Below are 27613 nucleotides of genomic sequence, written 5' to 3' on the forward strand. Positions count from 1 at the left end.
AGGTTAGACTGCTGTGTTAGTTAATGCACCATTGAAGATACTTAATTGTCTTAATAGCAGATCATAGAAGGGTGTGGGCAATTTAAATAAAGCAATTTCACACCTTAATTAATGTTACATGGAATCCTTTTGGAACTGTTGGAGAATTTTAAGTGCTGGTTTGGAAGAAATGTATTGCCTTAGAAATGCAGTCACTGTGCTATACATATTTACTATAACGAGTTAGGAGATGTTGTGAACTTTAGAAAGAAAGAAAAAGCAGTATTTGCATGAAGGACAGAGAGAGAGAAAGAGGAAGAATGTGTGGGGAAGAGGTAGGTGGGTTGTATTAAAGACTACATTCAGAAACCAGAAAAAGCTGGTTTGAATAAGTGTACAATGGTTTGCAGGAGGAAAGTATCACAGGCTGGCAGAAACCCAAAACGCAAAAGAAAGAGTTGCAGCTATTATCCTTTCTGTAATTAAAACAATTACTGGCAGAGAGGTTCTTTTTTGCTCCATCTTTCTGCTTTTGTCTTTTAGTATGGTTGGGTCCAAAAGAGAACCAAGGCATTTATTTCTATTTCCAGTTTATGGAAATAAAAATATCAAATTTGGCATTAGTGTCCTACCAACATTAGTTGGAATTTTATAACATCAGGACTCCTGATTTGCTCTGTTCTTTGGTGTCTTATTATGTAGTTTTGAAGGGATTGTTATTTTCCTTCCAGATTCCATTTTCATTGCCTTTAATTTCTCATGCAATGCCACATCTCACAGCATTTTTCCAATACAAAACACAATAAGACAAGGTCCATTTTCTAAGACAAAATGAAAAAGGCACTTCATGTTTGATCTGACAGAATTCTCTTGAGAAATTCAACTTTTTTACAATGTCTAATTTTCATATTACTCCTTTGGAGTAGGTGGAATTTATAATAGACTTTATCTTCAGAGATGACTGAGGTGGAAGGAGATAAATTATTTTCTCAAAATTACTTAGCAAGGCTGCTCTGCCTATGGAGTAGCCATTCTTCTGTTTCTTGACTTCTCCAACACACTTGCTTTCATTCAAACAAAAGTTGCTTAGCAAATCATTGCCAAATTTTGACCCAAAGAATTAGACACTTTGTATTCTTGTATTCTTGGTTACTTGATTTCTTTCTTTTTTTTTTTTTTTTTTTTTTTTTTAGGTTGCTCTAAGAGATGTCAATTTAATGAAATAATTGGCATTACCTCTACTAACTTCATATAGTAATTTAACCCTGGACTAAAACATCCCTGTCTTGATAGCAGTAGGGAACGTAAAAATGTAACATATATAGTATACTTAATTTCATGTCAAAGAGACAATTTATATTACATTAGATTTAGTCCAATATATTGATCATAATAATATGAATAAATTTAAATCCTCCGTGGCCAGATTTGACCAAAAGGAGCTTAGAAACACCAAATTCAGAACACTGCATCTCAAACTCAATGCCATCAGAAATCACCTGGACAGGGTTTTAAACCTATAGAGTCCTAGGTCATACCTAGGTTTCAAACATCAGATCACTTTGGAGATTTGGTCGGAGAATCTGCTAGCTTCTAAGAACACTACAGATGGTTCTGATACTGATGTTTGGGAAACAGCTGTTTACATTCTGCTGAGTCTTAAATCAGATTCTATGAGCTTAAAGCACCAATTATAACACAGAAAATGGATAACATGTATATGGCTGAGTGTGCATCTGTGTCCCTGTGTGTGTTAGTACTATCTCCTCACTACAAAATAAATTGGGAGAAATAAATCAATATTCCTTTATTCCAAGTTTAATACTTCTGTATGGATGGCTCTCAACTGATCCTTAGTGATCTTATTTGGAAATATACTTATTTCTCTAGGACTCAGCTCTTGAAGCTTAAATCTTTGCAAAGTACACAGATTTTTTTTTTTTTTTTTCAGAAGGGAAGAACCAGATCCTGAATACTCAGCCACCTGCAGGAGCTCGGTAATGTGCTTTTTGAAGGAGGAGGGAGGAGAAAAGGAGGAGACTGTATTTTGTTCTTTGTCAAAGAGTATTGGACAGCTGTATCTAATACTAAAGGGGGAGGTCACCACTAAAACACTTTATATCTGGGGGAGTTACTTATCTGTGCTTTGAACAATACTCTGAAAGGGCAGAATTGAGAATCAGGAAGCCTGTGCTGTTGTCCAAAATTCCAGGGGAGGGGACCCATTAAGTAGAGGTTTATGTGCGATGTACCTAGGAATGTGCTTAAATATCAAGTCAGTCTATCAGAATAGGTGACCCTGAAACCCCTCATTAATCCTCCTGTTCTCTAAACACAGGATGAGACGTGAAAGAGTGAAGGGAAATGGGCCAGTGGGTAATTATTATCATGTTATCAGTGCAGGACCTAACCATTCTCAAACTGGCAGAGCTTAATTTTGGGAATCTTGACGTTCAAAAGAAAACACCAGTGGGACTGGGATAAAGGCAGACATATTTGAAAAACAAATAAGCAGTAAAAAACAACAACAACAAAACAAAAAAAGCAAAACCCAAAACCAAAAAAAACCTACTTTGGCTTTTCCTCCCTAAGAGGTCAATTCCCTTCACAAAGGAAGGGCTCATTTACCGTGCAGTGGGGACTCTGTTCGGATGTTAACAGTATTAGCATTGGGCTTACAGGGTTACAAAAATGCCTTTAAACATTACAAACAAAATAGTCAATAATTTTTTTGGTTAACCCATTAGCAGCAAGTTAGCTAATCTCTGATGGAGCTATCATTTTCTAATCGTTTTCTAAAAGTGTCATCTAGTTATATGCTTTATAGCTGCCCTATGGAAAAATATTATCAAAAACTTTATTTATTTATTTATTTATTCACTTATTTTTGGGACAGAGTCTTTCTCTGTTGCCCAGGCTGGAGTGTAGTGGTGCAATCTCAGCTCCTGGCAAACTCTGCCTCCCTGGGTTGAAAGTGATTCTCGTGCCTCAGCCTCCCAAGTAGCGGGGATTACAGGTGTGTACCACCACACCTGGCTAATTTTTGTATTTTTTAGTAGTGACGAGGTTTCATCTTGTTGGCCAGGCTGGTCTTGAACTCCTGGCCTCAAGTGATTTGTCTGCCTCGACTTCCCAAATTGCTGGGAATACAGGTGTGAACCACTGATCTGTCCTAAAATCTATTTAAATGTAAGTTATGGCTAGGATGCCCTTCATCCTATCCCTTCATTAAAAAAGAAATCACAAATAATGGAAATAGCTCTTAAAGCTGTAATTTATTTATTCAATAATTCAATAAAGAAAATATGTTTTTAGCATGAAGGGTTGTTGAATTTTGTCAAAGGCCTTTTCTGCATCTATTGAGATAATCATGTGGTTTTTGTCTTTGGTTCTGTTTATATGCTGGATTAGATTTATTAGATTTATTGATTTGCATATGTTGAACCAGCCTTGCATCCCAGGGATGAAGCCCACTTGATCATGGTGGATAAGCTTTTTGATGTGCTGCTGGATTCGGTTTGCCAGTATTTTACTGAGGATTTTTGCATCAATGTTCATCAAGGATATTGGTCTAAAATTCTCTTTTTTGGTTGTGTCTCTGCCCGATGGGATGTATCTCAAAATAATAAGAGAAGAGCTATCTATGACAAACCCACAGCCAATATCATACTGAATGGGCAAAAACTGGAAGCATTCCATTTGAAAACTGGCACAAGACAGGGATGCCCTCTCTCACCACTCCTATTCAACATAGTGTTGGAAGTTCTGGCCAGGGCAATTAGGCAGGAGAAGGAAATAAAGGGTATTCAATTAGGAAAAGAGGAAGTCAAATTGTCCCTGTTTGCAGATGACATGATTGTATATCTAGAAAACCACACTGTCTCAGCCCAAAATCTCCTTAAGCTGATAAGCAACTTCAGCAAAGTCTCAGGATACAAAATCAATGTACAAAAATCACAAGCATTCTTATACACCAATCACAGACAAACAGAGAGCCAAATCATGAGTGAACTCCCATTCACAATTGCTTCAAAGAGAATAAAATACCTAGGAATCCAACTTACAAGAGAATAAAATACCTAGGAATCCAACTTACAAGGGACGTGAAGGACCTCTTCAAGGAGAACTACAAATCAATCACTGCTCAATGAAATAAAAGAGGATACAAACAAATGGAAGAACATTCCATGCTCATGGGTTGGAAGACTCAATATCATGAAAATGGCCATACTGCCCAAGATAATTTATAGACACAATGCCATCCCCATCAAGCTACCAATGACTTTCTTCACAGAATTGGAAAAAACTACTTTGAAGTTCATATGGATCCAAAAAAGAGCCCGCATCGCCAAGTCAATCCTAACCCAAAAGAACAAAGCTGGAGGCATCATGCTACCTGACTTCAAACTATACTACAAGGCTACAGTAACCAAAACAGCATGGTACTGGTACCACAACAGAGACATAGATCAATGGAACAGAACAGAGCCCTCAGAAATAATGCCACATATCTACAACTATCTGATCTTTGACAAACCTGACAAAAACAAGAAATGGGGAAAGGATTCCCTTTTTAATAAATGGTGCTGGGAAAAACTGGCTAGCCATATGTAGAAAGCTGAAACTGGATCCCTTCCTTACACCTTATACAAAAATTAATTCAAGATGGATTAAAGACTTACATGTTAGACCTAAAACCATAAAAACCCTAGAAGAAAACCTAGGCAATACCATTCAGGACATAGGCATGGGCAAGGACTTCATATCTAAAATACCAAAAGCAATGGCAACAAAAGCCAAAATTGACAAATGGGATCTAATTAAACTAAAGAGCTTCTGCACAGCAAAAGAAACTACCATCAGAGTGAACAGGCAACCTACAAAATGGGAGAAAATTTTCGCAACCTACTCATCTGACAAAGGGCTAATATCCAGAATCTACAATGAACTCAAACAAATTTACAAGAAAAAAACAACCCCATCAAAAAGTGGGCAAAGGACATGAACAGACACTTCTCAAAAGAAGACATTTATGCAGCCAAAAAACATGCAAAAATGCTCATCACTGGCCATCAGAGAAATGCAAATCAAAACCACAATGAGATACCATCTCACATCAGTTAGAATAGCCATCATTAAAAAGTCAAGAAACAACAGGTGCTGGAGAGGATGTGGAGAAATAGGAACACTTTTACACTGTTGGTGGGACTGTAAACTAGTTCAACCATTGTGGAAGTCAGTGTGGCGATTCCTCAGGGATCTAGAACTAGAAATACCATTTGACCCAGCCATCCCATTACTGGGTATATACCCAAAGGACTATAAATCATGCTGCTATAAAGACACATGCACACGTACGTTTATCGCGGCACTATTCGCAATAGCAAAGAGTTGGAACCAACCCAAATGTCCAACAACGATAGACTGGATTAAGAAAATGTGGCACATATACACCATGGAATACTATGCAGCCATAAAAAATGATGAGTTCATGTCCTTTGTAGGGACATGGATGAAACTGGAAACCATCATTCTCAGCAAACTATCACAAGGACAAAAAACCAAACACTGCATGTTCTCACTCATAGCTGGGAATTGAACAATGAGAACACGTGGACACAGGAAGGGGAACATCACACTCCGGGGACTGTTGTGGGGTGGGGGAGGGGAGAGGGACAGCATTAGGAGATATACCTAATGCTAAATAACGAGTTAATGGGTGCAGCACACCAACATGGCACATGGATACATATGTAACAAACCTGCACATTGTGCACATGTACCCTAAAACTTAAAGTACAATTAAAAAAAAAAAGAAAATATGTTTAGACCATGTTTGCATGTAAATTCTATGCTAGGTTCTATGAAGGAACATGGTTTTACAGTAAAGGGCTTATAATGACTGCCACACATTGTCATTGCCAAAGAACTTTAGAAATCATCCAGTCCAATTTTTTTTTTTTTTTTTGCTGAGTAGGAAATAAAACTTGTTAGAATTCACCAGAAAAGAAGGGATGCATTGTTTATTCTTTCTTGCCTAGCTTGAATATGGCATTCCATTAACTGTTTTATCTGATTGATTGTTTACCAATGTGTTTCTCACTATATCATGTATTCCTGTCTCAATTTTGCATGGTTTAAAACTAGTTTACTATTCAAGTTGCATCATAGGATAAGATTTCTGCTTTGCTATCACTGACTTTTCTGAGTATTTGCATATTCATAGGCTTACTTGAGATTGAAGGGCAATACAGTGCAGAGGTTACCTGCATAGGCACTGACATTAGGGTTCCTGGACTGCAACCCCAGTTCTGTATTTAGCCCCGTGGTCTTGGACTGGGTACTTAATTACTTTAAATTACGTTTCCTCATCTATAAAATGAGGATAAAAATATAGAACTATTGTGAGGCTTAACAGAGATAACATATGCAACCTGGCTACCAAATTGTAAATTGATAAGCTGCATACAGAAGTAGTAAGACTAGTAATAGCAGTAATGGTGGCAGCAAAAATAATTTGGGTATCCCAGCAGCGAGAAAAAAGGTTTAAATGTCCAGTAGATTAATTCCTAACACAACCTCAAGTGTACATATCTTTGATAATAATGGTAACCTGTCAAAATCATTTAATGATATAATGTATAACTGCATGGAGAATCATAAGGTAATTGTTCACATTTTCTGTATTATAATGACATCAAAGCACATAGGAGGCAGAAGAGAACCAACCAATTTCATGTGTTTCATGTAAGTTATAAGAGCGTGATAATCTCCAATAATCTGCAAGAACTTTTATTTCTAAGGGGTAGGGATATATTGCAGATTTTTAAAAAGAGAAGCAATTAGGAGACATTTATTCCAGATCATTTACTAGGGCCCACTATATTAAAGTTACATCTACATCTTTCTCAGACCTCAGACTGTAGCCTATCTTATCAGTTTTAAATGGGGTTTAAGAAATTGATTGTTCAAGTCAGAATGCTTTGGTTTCAATTCTGGCTTTGCCAATTGCTAGCTGCATGATTTAGGACAAATTACTCAATATCTCTTTTTCATTTTTCATGTTTGTAAATGCGGATAATACTGGAACCTACTTCATACAAATGGAATGAAAAGTAAGAGACAGTAATTGAGACGTGCTTAGAATAGCACCTGTTAGCTAAGATTGTTCAATAAAGTTAGTTCCCTAAGACAAAAGGTAAAGACATTTATAGGGAATGAGAAGGTATTTGGCCTAAAACCAATTAAGTTTTTTTTTTCATTTTTGGAAGTAATTATCATATTCCATATACTTCACACCTAGAGAGACAAAAATCCTTGGAAGTGAATCGAAATATTAGTGAGTCTGATTTAGAATGCACTTTTTTCCAGAACAAAAAGAAAATCATTCTAAAGGATCAGTCAATAACATAAAGTAAAAACACGATAATCTACCAAAAGATGTCAATCAGAAAATTAGGAAATCAGAGATATTCTAAAATTAAGAGGATGGAAGGCTGAAGCACAGTTTTTAGTGTCTCAATACCCATTGTGCCATAACCCCTAGGCACAGAACATTCATTTGGTGTATGGCTATCAAAAAAAAGAAAAAGACTACATTCTTAGCTTCTTTACACCTAAGTGTGACTATTTGACTAGGTTGTGGCCAGTGGGATAAGTATCATATGGCAGTTACCAGGGACAACTTGAAAACAAAACTGGCCCTGGCTCTTCCTTCTGTCTTCTTCACCTCTCTTCTGCCGTCTGGCTGGAATAAGATGCTGGTTGGATCATGGGCAGATCCAGGGCCAGCATGTGTGGTTGTGTTCACAGTGCAGTGCACAGTTGTAAATGAGCCACAGCAAAACACTGGGGAGGGAGGTACTAAAAGGTGGATGCAGCCAAGGCCCCACCAATTGAGAAAGCACAGTACCAGCTAGGATAGCTGGTCTCTAAATTTGTTTTGTGAGAGAATAAAAAACTTTATATGATTAAGCTGCTGTTAATATGGATTTGGGTTGTGTGAAGACAACCTTAATTCTAATCCATACATATAGGAATGTCCAGTTGTACATGTACACGGTCATCCAAACCCACGAGGAAACTTGATTAACCAAAGTACAGATAGCAGCTACAATTAGGAGGGTAGGTTATAAGTGTATATATATTTTTTTATATATATATTTTTTGAGATGGAATCTTGGCTCTGTCACCCAGGCTGGAGTGCAGTGATGTGATCTCGGCTCACTGCAACCTCCACCTCCCAGGTTCAAGTGATTCTCCTGCCTCAGCCTCCTGAGTAGCTGGGATTATAGGCACGCGCCACCATGCCCGGCTAATTTTTGTATTTTTAGTAGAGACGGGGTTTCACCATGTTGGTCAGGCTGATCTCGAACTCCTGACCTCGTGATCCTCCCACCTTGGTCTCCCAAAGCCCTGGGATTACAGGCGTGAGCCACCAAGCCCGCCCTAGGTGTATTTTTAAGTGGGGTCAGGAGGGTGAAGTTCAATACAAAGGGCATTATCCATAAAGGGAATAAACAAAACGTATGGATTTCTTTTCTTCATACTTTCCTAAATTTTCCAAAATTTGTTAATGACCTTGTACTACTTTTACAACAAGAAGAAAATCAATGTAAATGAACAAATAAAAATGATGCAATAATTAAGAGCATAATTCATCAAACATTTCATTTTTGAGAATCCATATATTTCCCTGTGAAAATAATATTATTTACTTCTCAGGTGCCCTTTGCTTAACCCTAAGAAGCAGGCACTTTCCTCCCTTTATTCATACTGCACTTGGAGTGTTTTTGTCTGCCTAATCCCTACCGCTCATCTCAAATTGCAGGAACCTGGCCTAGCCCTGAAGGTAAGTTTAAATATTAGCTTCTCAATGATATCTTTTTGTGAAAATAATAGCCTTTTTCTCTGCGTCCCAATATAAATCCTATATATTGCATCACTTTCTACATTTTACTATTACTCTGAGTAAACATACATCACACCTCTAAGAATATCATGAAGTTCTCTGGCGCATATATTCTTCTTTGTCTTTATACTTTTCTATTCATCAATTCATTCACATGTTCACTTTTCAGACAACTGATTATCAAATATCTCTCTATGATATGCCAACTATTATAGAAGACAAAGGGAGATATGAAGAAAAATAAAACAAATTCTGTTCATTCAAAGAGTGAGCTAACCGTGAATAAGAGGAGACAGTGTGGCAACGGGCAAATTTAATGTCATAATTTCTATGGGAGAGAAATGTATGCAATGACAAGGTGACAGAATGTTTAGTTCTACTTGAAGAAAGTCAAGAAGGCCATCATGGAAGTATTGACTCTTGAATTATTTTTTTACAAAGACTAATAGACATTTTCCAGGCAAATGAGATAAATGGATAAAAACTAAAGGAGCAGGGGTGATGAACAACATGAGGCCAATAAGAATTAAAATAGGCCGGGCATGGTGACTCATGCCTGTAATCCCAGCACTTTGGGAGGCTGGGGTGGGTGGATAACCTGAAGTCAGGTGTTTGAGACCAGCCTGGCCAACATGGCTAAACCCTGTCTCTACTAAAAATACAAAAATTAGCTGGGCGTGGTGGCATGCGCCTGTAATCCCAGCTACCCAGGAGGCTGAGGCAGGAGAATCACTGGAATCCGGGAGGCTGAGGCTGCAGTGAGCCGAGGTTGTACCACTGCACTCCAGCCTGGGTGACAGAGCAAGACTCTGTCTCAAAAAAAAAAAAAAAAAAAAAAAATACTGCAGGAAAGAAAAGTTCATTTCATGTGCTCAATACACAGCATGTGACGAGTCCTGAGAGGGGCTAGGGGCTTTGAATATCACATTTTATCCAGTGCTTGGAACATTGGAAGATAGTATTGACTTAAATGTTTGTAGTCACAGTGCTATGTACTGTGCACCAGGCCTTGTGTACCCTGGTTGACTGACAATGCCATATGAGATATTCAGGGGACAGCAAGCTTGACTAAGTCACAGAGTTGCAATGCACTGTCTCAATTTTCTCATTTCCTCAGACAAGGATGCTGAGCCAATGTTTAAAATGATTATAATGTGACTTTCAGAGGAGAAACAAGCTTACTTAGCCTGTAGTAGAAAGCTTGGCTGAATTCAGGAAGTGTGGTTACCTGAATGATATACTGTCATCCTCGTTAAGGAACTTCTGAGGGAACATAGCCTAGCTGCCTAAAATCGGTTTCCTCAGAAAAAAAAAAAAAGTTTATTTTAATGGTAAGTTTGAAATAAATGAACAGAGTATTAAATGATTATGAGAGGAAAGGTTATAGCTCACCTAAGAAGGATACAATGCAATACTGTAAATATAAAAGTATCAGTTGTTTTTCAAGGGTGTATCTTGAGAAATTAAATTATTAGGTTTAAAAAAGGAGGAAATTACATACTAGATAGTAACTACCACACCTTTTCTACTTTCAAAATTTTTCCAGCTTGTATATTCAGGCATTTTTTTTTAAGTGCCAAGTATTTGTAATAGAATTTTCCTTTTTTTTTTTTTTTTATAGGAAGAGATTCCCAGCTACTATGGAGGCTGAGGCAGGAGAATTGCTTGAATCCGGGAGGAGGTGGCAGTGAGCCGAGATTGCGCCATTCCAGCGTGGGCGACAGAGCAAGACTCCGTCTCAAAAGAAAAAAAAAAAAAAGAAAGAAAAGGAAGAGATACTATTGTGTTTTCTGAATGTTTGTTTTGAATCTTTCTTCTGATCTGTTGCATTCCAGGCAAACTCTCTGGAGCAAAAGGGCAAGGAGCAGAATTGATGTCAACACACAGATAAGGGTCCAACAAAGACAGTCAGTTGGTTTCATACCTTCAATAGGTTTCGGTACAAAATGTGATGAGGGCTTGGTTTTCTTCACTCTGTTCCCCTTCATAATTTGACCTTCTTTATTGAGTCCCAGAAACCAAGCTCGGCCTGATTCTTGCTGGCGGTACAGTGTGGAAGAATAGATCACATAGTAATTTTCAAACACAGATTCCTTGAATTTGCATTCTGGAGTGAAAACATCCTGTAGAAAAAAAAAAGACACAAAAAAGAAATGATTTAAAGGTGAATCAGCAAATGCTTAAATCCAATAAGCTTGAAATCCATGTCCTCTGTTAAGAACAAATGAAAGGCAATGACACATAGTTTCTGTTAGCCTTTGGTTATAAAGATTCATCATACAAAATAAAAAAACGTGATTTCCTTTCTAGCCAACCTTTAGCCCAGAGATAATAACTTGCTCAGGCTTGAAGCTAGGTAAAAATCATTCACGACTGTGGCCAAGTCTGCGCTCTGATCCTAGCAATATGTTTTGTAAACTAAAGTGATTGGCCATTCCTCATTTACTCACCCTTAACATGTAAATAAGGAACTAAAATGTATCCTGGAAATCAAAATCAAATATAACTGCAGCAAACACAGGCACACAAGGTGCTTTTGAAGAGACTATTCTGTATATACAAAAATGTATTACATAGCCACAGCCTGGTCAGGAAAATCACCAATTTTCCTAATGTTGGTAATTTCCTCTTTAATTTCGTTAAAACATTTTTTTCCTTAGTAATCAAAATCTCAGGTAAAAGGCCCAGGAATAATAGAAAAAAATTACTATTACATTGAAGAAAATTACTAATAGTATTAGTAATTCCTATTACTATTGACCTCAGGGAAACACAGAATGAGAGTTTTAGTCTCAGAAGAAACTGTAAGATCCTATACTTCAACATTTGGTAAGGGAGAAAACCAAAAGGTTATATGATTAATTCAAATATACATTTAAAAAACTACTGAGTCAATGCCAGAGCTCACATTTATTGCTTCACAATCACAGCCTCTCAGGCTCACCTTTTCTGCCTGAGTCTTGTTTAGTGACTTATCATGAGATTTAAAAATCAATACAATAAAATCATATCCTAATATGTCACATGAACAAAATGTATTTTGTGGAAGGAAGAAATTTCTCCCCTTCTGAGATCAGCAGAAGAAAAACAAATGCCATTGCATCTTCTTCAGCTGCAATTAATCAAGAGTCCTACATATTCACCATAGTCACCATCTTCCTTTCCATGAACTGGAAGAATTTCAATGTGAGACCACCATGATTAATGCAAGCAAACCTGGAATTAAGTTATTAATGAATACAGGAATATTAATGAATATAGGTTGGTTGAAACCATGTCCTTGTAGGTGATACTCCCATGCTAATCTCCTTATTTGTAAGAGTGCTCTCTCTCTCTCTCTCCTCTTTCTCTCTCTCTCTCTCCTTTTTTTTTCTTTTTGTAAGAGGTGGGGTCTTGCTATGTTGCGTAGGCTGGCCTCAAACTCCTGGGCCCAGAAGATCCTCCCACATCAGCCTCCCAAGTAGCTGGAACTACAGGTGTGTACCACAGCACCCAGCTTGTTTTTGAATAGTTCTAGCATTATAGACTAAGAAAAATGAGACTAAGAGAACTGGAGTAGGCTGGGGTGTGGTAGCTTACCTCTGTAATGCCAGCACTTCGGGAGGTTGAGTTAGGCAGATCATTTGAGGTCAGGAGTTCGAGACCAGCCTGGCCAACGTGGTGAAATCCCATCTCTACTAAAAATGCAAAAATTAGCTGGGTGTGGTGGCGGATGCCTGTATTCCCAGCTACTCGGGAGGCTGAGGTGGGAGGATGACTTGAACTGGGGAGGTGGATGTTGCAGTGAGCAGAGATTACACCCCACACTCCAGCTTGGGTGACAGAGTGAAATCGATCTCAACCCCCACCCCCCCAAAAAAAAGTCCAAGAAAACACCCCCCAAAGAAAATTGGAGTATAAAGGTGGTTGTAGATAGTAAGATAATAAGAATAGCAATAAATTAATATTATGTTTATATTAATACTGAAATATGATTTCTTAGAGTACTTTGAGTTTTAAGTAAATGAACTACTAGCTTAAGAATCAAAGAAACAAATGACCATGAGATACTACTTCACATCCACTATAAAGGCTATAATTTAAAAATGGACATTATAAAGTGTCTAGGAGGATGTGGAAAAACTGTAACTCACATACATTGCTGGTGGAAATGTAAAATGATGCAGAAGCTGTGGAAAATAGGTTGGCAGTGCCTCAAAAGGTTAAACATACAGTTACCACACAATCCAAAAATTCCACTTCTAGGTATAGTTCTAAGATTAATGAAAACATATGTCCACACAAAAACTTGTGCACAAATGTTCATAGTGACATCATTCATAATGTGGAAACAACTCAAACATCTATCAAGTGATGAATGGATAAATACAGTGTGATAGTTCAACAGAATGCAACTGTAATACCATTCAATTATAAAAAAGAATGAAATGCTGATTTATGTGGCAACAAGATGAACCTCATACACATTATGTTAAGTGCAAGGAGCCAGACATAAAAGGCCGCATGTATGATTCCATTTATATGAGATGTCCAGAATAAGCAAATCCAGAGATAGTAAGTAGAGTAGTAAGTATCAAGGGTTGGGGAAGGAGGTGAGATGGATAAGGGTGGGGTGACTGTTTTGTTGGAGGGATGAAATATTCTAGGATTAGATACCGGTGATGTTTGCAAAACTTCCAGAATGTACCAAAAACCACTAAAGCATGCATACATTTTTAAAATGCCAATTACATGGCATTCCATTGATATCTCAATGAAAAAGAATCAGATAAGGTGATTAAAGAAAGTGAGGCAAGGAAAGAAACTATTGCACATTCCTTGCCTGGCAGCAAAGGGCTACATGATAACCCATGTGAAGGAAAACCAGCTCTTCGAAGGCCTTGTCTCCATATTGCCAGGACAGAGTTTAATCATTGCCAAGTATATGGATAAAAGTAATTCAGATTCAATTTAGATGATAATATTAAGTTCTGGTTTTCTTCTAGGACTAATAAAGTATTATTAAAATGCTTAAATTTAGGTATGGATTTTAGTTCATTTTCTTTTAAAAACAAACTAAAGTAATCCCAAAGCTTTTTTTTTTTTTTTTCTAGATCTAGCCCAATACTAACAAACATAGTATTAAACCTAGATGCTATGCTAAGGAACTCTGGAAAGTTCAAGCAATACATTTGATGTATAAGATTTCAGACTTTATAAAGAAGTTAGGGAATAAATAATTCCTTTTTTTGTGTAAGTACATATCGTCATATATGTAGATAGTGATAAAACCTTCTTTCTTATGAATGTACATCACAGAAACATGTAAATTTGAAGATAGATATAAAGCTGCTTAGTGATAGTGCAATTTGGCACCTTTATTTAACAAGGTAACTAAAGCTCATGATAGTGAAATAATTGTCCCCAGTGTCATAGGAAGTTAGTGGCAGATCCAGACCCTGTGTTGAACAATGGGCTCCTCGCTGCTGGTTCGGTACTTCTTCCAATGCCACACATTGCTTTCCTACTGCATACGCAATCCTGCTTTTGATGCCAAGCTTGATTTGAGCAAGCCTTAGTCATTATTATAGAAACCGTATCAGTGATGTATAATTACTACATTGTCATTTATACATGAGAAAAACAACACTCTCATTTAATAAATAATGACTCTCAGGTTTCTGTTTCATACTTGTTTAAAATTCCCTCCCGGAACAGTAAAAGTCAGAGATACTGTACAGGAGCTGGAGTCCTGGGGTCCCGAGCCAGGAACAGCATTAGACAGGAACTGGGCTTTGAACTACTAAATTGACAAATGGGGGATTTCTTACACAGCATCCAGGTCCTAATCAGCAATGAAAAGCCAAGTGGAGTTTTCCATTCAGTATAATTCCAACAGGGCTATGCAGAGTCAGAATCTGAAAATGAGGCAGCTATTAATACCCGACCAGGGCAAGACATTTCCGGCTGGAAACATGGCAGGAGTTTGCTGCAGGCACTTGTGTGGACACAGGCAGGCTCCCCTATAAACTGGACGCAAAATCTTAATGGCACTGAACCGACTTGGATAGTCATTCTAAGTAGAACCTTTACAATTTATGTGCAGTTTCAATTTCAATATGGAGTTGGGCATCAAAGAATTTACGCTGTATTTGCTATTATGCCTCTTTTTTTTTTGTAGTAAGAAATCAGAGCCCTACACATGTAGTAAAAAAAAAAAAAAAAATCAGGGTTTTCCTTCTGGCTTCACACATATTAGCTGTGGATTTTAGGTAAGTGATTACAGTTCTCTAAATGTCACATTTTCAACTGTAAATTGAGTTGTTTTAAGGAAAATCATGCATATGGACACACGTTTTAAATGTTTGAATTTAACAACCTCCAACTCATCATTATTCAGTTTTCACATAGCAGGAAAAATACAATGTATCCTGTAACAAGGCACTCAATTCTGCTTTTGTCACATGTTTATATCCGTTCCAACATCCGACCTTGTGCCATAAGAGTAGTTAAGGCAGGTTACAAATATATAGACACTTTAAAAATAATCTAAAGCTTTTGGCAAAGACTTAGACAATCACATATATTCAGAAGGGGTTCTGTGGTTATAAAATGTGTGTTCAGATTGACAAAAAATCTAATGTATAACGGAAACAGGCAGGCTTGGGGTCAAAAGTGATAAAATCCTTGGCCACCTTGATCCAGTGCATATAATAGAAAACAGAGTAAATAATCAGTGTAAGAAGGATGATTTCGTTTCTTTTGTAAGACTAATCAGTAGTCATGTTGCATCTCATGAGTGTTTCTTCTTCCTATAGACTTGATCCCTCAGTTCAATGTAGGCATCAGAGAAAACTTACAGAACTCTGTTGAAATAGAAACAACCCCATGTTCCCTTCTATGTCATATGTGTAGATATGTGAAATGATAGGTCTATTTTTCACAATTATTACTTTAAAACCTGCCCATTCTTCAACTTCCACTCACTTTGATTTCAGCGGAAAATGAATATTTTGATGGTGTTCCAAAATTATTTTTGAATGCTCCCTCTGTTAGCAGCATTTGCAGAATTGAGTTATTATTCTATCATGGTATAAGCCAATATTTGACAAATCCTTTTTCACATTCCAAATACCTGTCCACCTTATCCTTGCCTCAAAAGTTAAAATCTCCAACTCATTTTAATCCAGATGATGAATGAATGCTGGAACCCTACGTAAGCCCAACATGATCACTCAGGACCCCCTTCTAGTCTCTCCTTATCTCATGGAATTCCAACCTACTCTCCCTAGAATGCTCCCTGACCCCAACTTCATAGTTTCATACTCTACCTTGATTCCTCTCTAACACTGAATTTCTTCCTGTTTCTTCTCCCTGCACTTAGACAACTGTCTACACAGTTTCTGGCTTCTTAGGGTCTGCCACTGCCCGGGAAAAGTCCTTTCCTCTCTAGTCAGCCTCTAACTGTGTCAGCTTTGGCCTTTCCCACCACCCCATCTGAATGGAATTCCCCTTAAGATGTAAACATCATGAAGGATAAATAGACAGAAATTTAGAGATTTTAGTGAATATATGGATAAAATGCTGTATCTTTTCAGGTTTGACTCCCACTGTCAACATTGTTTTCATCATATGCTAATTTCTTGCAATGCCCCCACTTCCTAACCCTCAAGCTGTACTTTGCTCAAGCCGTTCTCTCCATTTCTCTATCAAATAGGACCATAACAGATGCTCTTTCAAGTCTCTTTCGGCTACAGCAAACTTTCCTTCCTTTCACTTCTCATAGTATTTGATATTTCTTTTAGTATTTAATGTGTTCTGTCTTGAATCACGATGGTTTTTCTTGCTCCTATAGCAGACAACGGGAGCTTTGGCTCATAGGGACATAATCCTCTTCAATGCTTTTTATGAAGCCAAGCAATTCAGCACCCAGTTTATTCTTGTTTAAATAAATGTAGCAATAATTTAAGTCAAGGAAACAGCAAAGGCTATGTGATGAGACAGAACTGATTGACAGTACTGATTCAGTCCCTTTACCTGTATAAACTTGGACATGCTATTTAATTTTGTTAAAATCTCTTTTTCTATTACATTAAACTGGGAGCAATAATTCTCACATTAAAAATGTGTTGAAGATTAAGTAAAATGACAAAAATTACTTCCCAAAATCTTTGTCCTTCTTTCAATATCAAGTTTTTCCTACATAATTAGCTAACGGATGATGTATGGTAAGTTTAATAACAAATAACAACCATTCATTTATAGGTTGCAAGCAAATTTTGTTCAAGATGTAAATATAACATTGTGGATCACATAACTTATTCAAGAAAAAATATTTTCCATTCTGTCTCCAACTAACGCATTCCCTTTCTTATTTTCTATTCCAGACCGTTATATTATACAACGCCCATGCTTACATGTTTGATTTACTAATAATGTTTGTAAAACTGCGTAAGTTAAAAGTAACCACTTACAAGGTCCTACAGAATAATTATATCAAGACATCAAATGAACAGAATAGAAAAACAGAATTGTCCAGGACACATGGAGAAATAAATAGTAAGTATCTTCTGGAAAGTCATTTGGATTATCTAAATTTCTGATTTGTCATTCACTGACAATTTTCTCACTGACCTTTAGCACGCCAGTTAACCTCTCAACTTCCTCCACTGTACACTGAAGATACGTTTACTATACAGACTCAGAGCATTGTAATGATCAAATTATTTAACAGATATGAAAGCTCTTTGATAACTACAAAGGCCTATAAAATTATTTGAGATTATTTCTTTTCACAGACAACTTTGATATTGTAACTTTAAAGGCTTCTACATTTTAGTATGACATCTGCTCAGCATAAATTTCTTGAAAGGTAAAGAATGTTATGTGATTCACTGAGAACCGCTTTTGCTCCCATGAGCTTTACTTGCCAAATGCATGCTTTCCAACTCAAGTAGGAATACAGCACTTGGTAGCACTGTATAGTTAATATAATTACACGATACCGTAACCATAATTCATCTTCACTCTGCTCTTTGCGGATCCCTGTTTCCTCCTCACTGCTCTGGCTGAGATAACCCTGGGTGAATGTACAGTCAATGAGTGAACGCTCATTGTACTCAGCCACTCGTCTCCTTGCTCTTGCTGAAACACAATAAGCATGTCCCATTTCAAATCCTTCATAATCAGTATTCCTTGTTCTTGAAAATGTCTTCAGTAACATATTAATATGGTTTGATCTCTTATTTCATTCAGGTTACTGCTTAAATGTAACTACCTCAGAGAAAGCTCCCTTGACTACCTTATATAATTTAGCACTTCAGCCACCTTCTAACCCTTTACCTTGCTTTTGTTTTCCTTCATAACTTGACCCTTTCTGGCATTATAACACATATGAATTTGTTTAAGCTTCTTGAGAGTAGCCACCATGATTGCTATATTCTCTTCGTATTCCCAACGGTTCTGGGAATTAACCAAAAAATCGACTCCAACAAAATAATTTGGTGAAAATACATCATAAAATCTGAATTTTTTATTCCTGTATATCTCTCAGTTGTGATCAAATGGGAAAGGCCTCTTTCTTAGGCTCTCAGTTTCTCTAAATGTAAAAAAGAAATGCCAAAATATGCAATCTCAAATGTCGCTTTTGTCTTACTTTATAGCTATATTATTCATATTAAATACATAATGTATTAAAATTAAAGAGCCTATATAAAATGTTGTTTCTTCAAAAATAGAGCTTTCCTACCAAAGAAATGGTGGTAATATATTATTATTTAATAAGCAAAGAAAAGTTAATCAGAGAAATAGACTTTGCTATTGTATTAGTAATTATGACTAATGATTCTCCATATTGGTATGTAGAAATTATTGAATTTTCAAGCATATGCCAGGTAAAAAAAAAAAAGGGCCTCTGATTTTGGTTCTATCCTTTCCACTTAAAACCCCAAATCTAAACTTTTTTTTTTTTTTTCCCAGAGGGAGTCTCGCTCTGTCGCCCAGGCTGGAGTGCAGTGGCGTGATCTCGGCTCACTGCAACCTGCACTTCCCTGGTTCAAGCAATTCCCCTGCCTCAGCCTCCCGAGTAGCTGAGATTACAGGTGCATGCTACCATGCCCTAATTTTTTTGTATTTTTAGTAGAGACGGGGTTTCACCCTGTTGGCCAGACTGGTCTCTAACTCCTGACCTCAGGCAATCCACCCACTTTGGCCTCCCAAAGTGCTGGGATTACAGGCATACGCCACTGCGCCAGGCCTAAACTCTTTTTAATGTATATAACCACCTTCTCTGTTTGCTGTGCAACCTTGTGGATTCAGTTTTGTATAAGAAAGAAAGGAATCAAAAACAACTGGGGAATCTTCCAACACAATTTACATCCAACAACTTCAGAGACAGTCTCTTGGGTTATTCTCACTGGATATTTGGCTGTGAAGCTTCTGATTTGCTAACTTCATTAATGGCCTTTAGATGGAGAGAACTTGAAAATCCTTGCTATAATAGCTGCTACTTTGTTAACCCTGTTGTCAGACATAATGATATTAAATCAAGCAAGAGAACTATTGTTTTACATCCTGACAAGAGGCAAAGAAAATGCCAAATTACATTATCTCAAATGAATTTTTTTGAAAAAAAATTGGGATTGCTTTGACTAGAACAAGTCTAATTTTATAACTTAAAAAAAAAAACAACTCTGCAGATACGGAAACCTTTGTCTATACACTTTTGAAATAATTTTTACTGGAAAACTACTGAGCTGATTCCTCTAAAAATAAAGGTTCTTTGTTAACACATTCTTTGCAACATCTGAAAAGGAAACAAGGTAAATTTATGCCAACATAAAATAATGCAACCTGTGATGTACTGGAAATGTAATGTTGCAGGTAGATAGACACAAATATTCAAACCCTTGATTTTTGACTTTGAGCAAGTTACTTAATTTCTCTGAAACTCAGTTTCACATCTGTAAGTTAAGGTTACTTATATCATCACTGTAAGGTTGACTTTTTTTTTTTTTTTTTGAGACAGTCTTGCTCTGTTGCTCAGGCTGGAGTGCAGTGGCACAATCTCTGCTCACTGCAACCTCCGCCTCCTGGGTTCGAGTGATTCTCATGCCTCAGCCTCCCAAGTAGCTTGGATTACAGGTGTGTGCCACCACACCAGCTAATTTTTATACTTTTAGTAGAGACAAGGTTTCACTATATTGTCCAGGTTGGTCTCGAACTCCTGACCTCAAGGGATCTGCCTCCTTTGGCCTCCCAGAGTGCTGGGAATACAACCATGAGCCATTGCATCCAGCCAGGTTGTGATTATTAGACTAGACAATGAAGGTGTGTCAAGCATGTAGTACCTGACTTATTACTCACTCTCCTTACTCCTGGTTACAATTTCAGGGGATAACTGATATCACAAATGAGAATGCAGTAGCCTGAGCAGCAGGCAGAGAAAAGTCACTGTGCTTGTGGATCCACATAACGTGTCATGAAGATCTCTTACCTGTGACAGGTTACTTAAGATTATCTTGCCTAAGGCTCAACTTGGCCATCTATATATAGAGAACACAGAGCTATCAGGTCACTTTTCTTTCTCTGGTAGAGAAATTTGGTGCCATCAATTGGAGATAAGTGATGTGGTAATTTCAGGTTCTTATCACCTCCTAATGAGGCATTATACCACAATACCATTGGACTCAGCCTCTAGCCAGAAGACTGTAAGTATAGAAGTGAGGTGGGAGAAAGCCAGTGGGTGAGGGGTATATTATATTACAATTCACTGTTATCATCAAAATAATTTCCAGGAGCTTCAATGTTCTAGAGACGACATATCTAGAGCAGATATTGGAGGGGCAGCACAATTCTCCATTGAAAATGGCTTTGGTTCTTACCAAGTGAGCATGTGCACAGTACATAACCATGTGTCCCACTATGATTGAACAGGAAAGTCATGGCAAGATATGTGCTTCTAGTGCCTCAGCCTCTGTCTTCGTTTCCGGGGATAAGGATGAAAGTGGGGATGTTGTCAAATGTACATATTTCAATTTAAACATTCTTCTGCTTTTTGGAAAGTCACATTTCGTACACTAAAGGGCACGAGAAATTATCAACTAAGGCTAAAAAATGTATTTTTTACATGAGATTTCCGAATTTTCAAAACTTCTGTGTCAACTCCCATGAAGTCAAACTAACTGATATCAAACTTAACTTCCCGATGTAAGCAATTATAAAACTGGACAATGTATATGAGGTAGCAGTTTCCAGGCACTTGTCAGCTGGAACTGTGGGTGTTTGATCTTTGAGAGAAGGCAGATACACAGGAGGTAAGTACCATGTATTTGCTTGGCTCTGTGTTGGTTTTCTTGCTTTCTTCAAGGGGCACTTTCCAACTCTGAAGTGGGAAGGTAAAGCGGAAGGACAGCACTGTGGTTTTGTGAAGCTGAGGAGGCAGAAACTGTAGTTTGAGATTGCTAAGGTGACTTGAATTTGTGAAGCAAGGTGCCAGTGAAAAAGGGCTGGATGGAATGAGGGGCAGGAGACTGTACGGAGATCTCCTGCAGATCCTGGGTTTACAGAGAGAAAAGCACATGCTCAGGGTGAGACTCTTCAAGGCCCAGCATAGAATGGCTGCTCCAGGATTGAGAGCTGAATGGAGATGGCTGTGGCTGTGCAGGGCTAGGATATATAAACTTCCAGGCAAGTCAGAAAGCAGGGGCCTCACTAAGCAAAGAGGGCATTCAATGAAGACCTCAGAAAGGCCACAGGTTCAAGTTAATGACCACACCCTAAGTGAGCACGTCCTCATCCCCCAGATTAAAGACAGAACCAAAACAGTCAAGACAAGACCTATACGCACACACACACACAGACACACACAGACACAGACACACACACACACACAGCATGACAAGATCAAGAGGATTTATTAGTTATTAATCCAAATGCCAGAACAAAACACACACCCGTATTAGCAGATAATGTAATACTCTACAATGTTTTGTATAAATGTCTAAGATACAACATCACAAAACATGGATGCAAGCAGCACAGTGTAACTCATGGTCAATTACGCAGATAGTAGAAAAGATCACAAGGTGGCCTAGATGTTAAAATTAAGAGAAGTAATTTTTTTTTTTTTGACACAGGGTTTCACTCCTGTTGCCCAGACTAGAGTGCAGTAGCAGGATCACTGTTCGCTGCAAACTCCTCTGCCCCAGCTCAAGCAATTCTCCTGCCTCAGCCTCCCGAGTAGCTGGGACTACAGGCATGCACCACCACACCCTACCAATTTTTGTATTTTTAGTAGAGACAGGGTTTTGCTGTGTTTCCCAGGCTGGTTTTGAACTCCTGGGATCAAGTGATCCACCTGCCTCAGCCTCCCAAAGTGCTGGGATTACAGACATGAACCACCATGCTCAGCCAACAGACAAGAATTTTAAAACAGCCACTATAAATATGTTCTAGGGAAAACATATCTCAATGAAAAAAAAGAACATAATGAATAAACAATAAATATCAGCAGAAAAAAATATAAACGATTTTTAAAACCCAATAAAAATGTAAGAACTGAAAGGAACCATATTTGAGGGAAAATATTACTGGATATAATTAATGATAGGCTGGATACTGGCACATATAAACAACTAGGTATTTGCATGTATTATGCATGATTGGAAAATGTCTTGAAGCTTACATAAGCTGGTAATAGTGTTGGCTCCTGGTAAGGGGTCTGGTGGGCTAGGGAGCAGAGATATAAGAAATAGACTTTTTTTCTACATGTATTATTATTTCAAGTAATGAACTTAAGGGAAAAACTCTGGGTCAAGTACAATTAATGTACTAGTTAAATGTAGACTACAGACCTCCAATTACTAATAGAGTTTTATTTCAAATCTCATAAAACATAGATTCTGAAGTGCAAATTTACTTACCCAGTCTCACAAAACAAAGATGACTATAAGGATATACCATAAGTTCTCCTAATCCCATATAAAAGAATGGCCCTTTCCTCTAAAAATTACTGAAGGAAGAAAATCAATGAAGAACCAATTAAAAACGCAATCTCAAAATGGACTCGTTGAGTGAAAGAGGGAATGAGAATACATATGTTTCCTTACCCCATTGTCTATGTCCTGCTTAGACCACCAGAACTACCTTGGACCTCAGTACAAGGGATATATATTACAGCAAACAAACTCATCATTCTTTGAACTCTACTTGCTTCATTTTTCAGTATTTTCATGATTTGGATCAATCCCAACATCCAGGGGGCCCTGAAATTCCTCCTCCATCACTACCTAATTTTCTAATCAAAGCTGGAATGAAGGATGTAGGCTCTCCAGAAGATGATGACATTTCACCTGCGAATATGCAGTAAAGGGGTTTTATTGGGGGTCTTATGTCCCTGTAGGCATGACATAAAATTATGCCTACGGCCATGGAGAAGAAACAACTCCAGAATCTGTTTGTGTTACTTGTTTGCTCATGGGGTTTAAATTATACATTCATCTAAACATAGACTTCCTGCAGGTGATCACAATGCTCAGTGACTGAAACATTTCTCAGTGAGGGGCGACTATCATGGTCAATGAAGGAGAAACGTGGACTGGGATGCAGCATGTGGTGCAGTATTGCTGAGATATTGATGTGAGTACAGCAGACACCCCAAATCCTTTTTATGTATCTGGAGAGCATGTAAGATTTTTTTTTTAAGAAAAGCAAAGAAGCCCCAACAACATGAAGATACCCAGCAGTGAGTAGGCTGAGATCTGACATCATATCCTTAGCAGAGCTAGAAACGCACATCTCACAGGTGTTTTCTGCGCAGGCTCAATCAAGCCTGCATGGGCTGTCACTCCAGCCACGTTCATTTTAACAGCCTAAAGAGTAATCTGCTAGAAAAACAGTTCTGATGGCACTGAAAAGCCGGAGCTGTGTTTTTGAAAAAAATCTTTGCTGCAATGCTTCTTGCCGTGATGGCGTGTCCTCAGAATGAGAATGCAAAGTAAACACCTGCACCACCAAAGAAGAATGAAGAGAGGCCCGGTTCACTTTATGCTTTATTTCTAAAGTTTCAGGAATATCATTTACCTGTATCATGTTTTTGATATACTACCATTTGGACAAAGAGACACAAGTACACTTGTTTAATTTCATAAAAGGTACTAAAAAGAAAGTTCATAAGCTCTGTCCTTATCATAGAATCCTTGAAATCTAGGATTGCAGATACGCAGTTTGACTCTTCACTTTGCAGATGAAAAAAGCAAGGCTGAGCAGGGGGAGGAATTAACCCGATCAAGACCATGGAGCTAAATGACGGGTGAATAAGGATTAGAATCCGGTCTCCAGTCCAGGAGTCTGCCCTCTCTTTGCCACAGTGGGTGCTTTGCTTATGATTTATGTGCTTTCATAGATTAAGAATGACTAGCTAAAACAGACTTTTATAATCCAGGCATGGTGGCTCACGCCTGTATGCCAGCACTTTGTGAGGTCGAGGTGGGCAGATCACTTAACCCCAGGAGTTTGAGACCAGCCTGGGCAACATGACAAAACCGTGTCTCTACAAAAACATACAAAAATTACCCAGGCATGGTGACAGGTGCCTGTAGTTGCAGCTACTCAGGAGACTGTGGTGGGAGGATAGCTTGGGCTTGGGAGGCAGAGGTTACAGTAAGCCAAGATTTTGCCACTGTATGCCAGCCTGAGCGACAGAGACCCTGCCCCCCAAAAATAAAATAAAATAGGCTTTTACTTTAATTCAGCATATTTTCCATTAATCAAATGACTGACCAATATGCTTCAGTTAATATAATAGTTGTTTTCACTTTGCTTACCTATTAGAGTGAATTCTCTGCTTTTAGACATTTTGGCTGCAGGTAGGAAGTAATTTGCTCTTGATTCCATAAAGCAGACATTAGTAATATAAGAGGTGGCAAAGGGCAAAAAAGGGTGATTCTTTTTATATGAACAGGATAAAACCAGAGTAAGCTTGACCGATGGTCTTAATTAGAGATGGTGAATGGAGAAAATATTGTATTTTTCAAAGTAGAATTGCCATTTGTGGGCAAAGGGAACAATGGGTGAAAGGTCAGGGGAAGGCCAATCCAACTCTGAAACTCAATAGCCGTACTCCTACCTAATGATCCTATTAATGCACATTTTGAGTTCAATTCATTTGTGATTCAGAACTTATGATTTGATCCTAAAGTAATTTTCTCTAGGAAACTGAAAGTTGGCAAGTATCTTCCTCAAAGCATCTTTGCAGACCCTACAAAAATGGTAGACAAATGAAATCGTTCTCCAAACGTGTTTTATCTACCGATTTTCCCATTTACAGTGTTGTATTACAAATCCATAAAAAGAAGAATTCAGATATATGTGGATAATTTACATTCTCTATCTTTACCATCAGATTGCTAAATCACCTCATATATGTGCATCCATCTCATTAGGGTACTTGATATATATATCTTATCACTTCTCCCAGATTTCATTACAATTTATAGTTATTTCATTTGTTGTTACTACTGCTGTGCTCTCACATGTGGCAAGTCCTCCCAGCTATATCTGCAAATCCAAATCTCTCCTGCTCTTAAAGATCTAGTTCAAATTCAACTCCCTTCACACAATCGCCTCTGATCCTGTCATCTGAAAATTATCTTTCTCTTCTGACTCCCGTCATAGCTATTTATCTGTGGCTGTCTTAACATAAGGATCACTTTGTATCACATATCATGTGTATTTGCAATGATGACCTTACTATATAGAACTTACTTGAGACCCCGACCTCTGTCTTATTTCTCACTGAAATAAGATAGTTGCACAGTAGCTGGCATCTGACCCCTAGTAGTTCCTCCATAACTGTTTGTAAATGAGTTAATGAATGGAGGAGTCTACCCTTTCCATGTCGGGAGTAGTTTGACGAAATAGCCCTTATAATGGCTTATGAAGCCTATTACAGATAGCTTCCAGCATTAGACTTTCTACAAATCAACATAGCTAACACAATTCAGAACTTAACTCAACAGTTTACATTTTCTTTTTTCATGAAAATTTTTTTAATTGAAAGGTAAAAGTTACAGCTAATAGGCCTGGCGTGGTGGCTCACGCCTGTAATGCCAGCACTGTGGGGGGCCTAGGCTGGTGGATCACGGAGTCAGGAGTTCAAGACCAGCCTGGCCAACATGGTGAAACCCCATCTCTACTAAAAATACAAAAATTAGCCAGGCATAGTGGCAGGTGCCTATAATCCCAGCTACTCGGGAGGCTGAGGCAGAGAAATGCTTGAACCCAGGAGGCGGAGGTTGCAATGAGCCAAGATTGCGCCACCGCACTCCAGCCTGGGCAACAAAGCGAGGCTCCATCTAAAAAAAAAAAAAGTTACAGCTAATAATTAATGGATCAGTAATCTAAAAAATAACCATTTAATTTTTCGGAAAATATTCACTCATTGGTGAAAGAGAGAGAAAAACATTAAAAAAATATAAACTGAAGCATACAATCTCAAGAAGCCTACAATATGAGAGAATAAACACAGGTGTGATTCAACCTGCTCTTCATATTCTATGTTAGTTTACAAAAGATAGTGATTTTATGTTGAGTGTAAGAGATACTATTTTTTTTTCTTGAACTGAGAACCAATTGTGTAGAAATTCAAATACATGTTAACTTGATAAATGTCATTAACATGTATGAACCAAAGCAAACAGATGGTATTCTGGGACTTGGAGAATATAAGGAAAATGCTAATACTTCTTTTCTGATGTTAATACTTTGAGAATTACATGTGAATCATTTAAGAGTAAATCCATTGTTTTGATACATTCTAAAATGTCAGGGTTCCTGTTCAGTTCATGACTACATGGTGCCACCATCTTGCAAAAAGCCTTAGACAAATGCTGTTTGATAAATACTTAGTGACATGTACATGATTTATTCTTATCTATGGGGTTCTGCACATATTAAGCCTACTAGAAAGAAGGCTATCTACTTCCTTTTTATAGACTCATTCTACTAAAGTTATTTTTCGGGAATATCAAATGAATAAACAATTTCTTCTTCAGATCATCAACTACAAAAACCATCAGTTCATTTTCTCTTAAATGTGTGTGTGTGTGTGTGTGTGTGTGTGCTGCTACTTTATTTGAAAGGAAAATAATTTTGATTCATTTCCTGTTTTGATTTTCATGCTCTGCTGAAAAAAAATAAAATAAAGAACTGGGTTGGCAGTTTCAAGAACAATTGAAAAATCTATTGTTTAGTATGAGTCATGTCTCCTCTTGACCTTAATTTCTTTTATCTGCCTAAACTTCAGTTTTGAAGTTTGAGGTTCAATTGTTGATAAGCAGTTAGTATTTGATTTTGGTTCCCCCTGAAATGTACCAACACACTCAAACACGGTCTGCTCTTTTCAGATATTTTGCAGCTTGGCATTTGTAATTCTTTTCTCCTCAGTAGAAATCTGTATTAGTACAGATGAAGCTGAAAGGAAGCTTGGAATTCTTCTCATCGGAATTTCACCATTTTATAAAAGGAAGCCAACCTCAATACTGTTTCTGTTCTCTTAACTTGAAGCCAAGTAGCAGAGGGGTCACAGCATCTCATCAATTTAGCTTGTATTCAACATCAATAGAATCTGACCATTTTCCCTAATAGAATCAGCATGCAAATTTCTAGCATTCAATTTTGAAAAGCTGTATTTAAAACTACTGTGTGGGAGAGCAGAACAATATGTGAAGGAGATATTATGCTAGA

The 27613-nt window shown here is 37.7% G+C and overlaps 1 protein-coding gene across 2 annotated transcripts in view; it reads right to left on the bottom strand.

The window, feature by feature from the left end:
* Positions 1 to 27613, bottom strand: part of FGF12 (fibroblast growth factor 12) — a 599372-nt gene that overhangs the window by 22491 nt on the left and 549268 nt on the right. For both annotated transcript variants that reach the window (XM_012510798.2, XM_003256664.4), the window contains one exon: positions 10815 to 11013. In XM_012510798.2, the coding sequence (XP_012366252.1) occupies positions 10815 to 11013 (199 nt within the window). The remainder of the gene's footprint in view (positions 1 to 10814; positions 11014 to 27613) is intronic.

Source organism: Nomascus leucogenys, chromosome 11, assembly GCF_006542625.1.
Source record: "Nomascus leucogenys isolate Asia chromosome 11, Asia_NLE_v1, whole genome shotgun sequence".
Lineage (NCBI taxonomy): Eukaryota > Metazoa > Chordata > Mammalia > Primates > Hylobatidae > Nomascus > Nomascus leucogenys.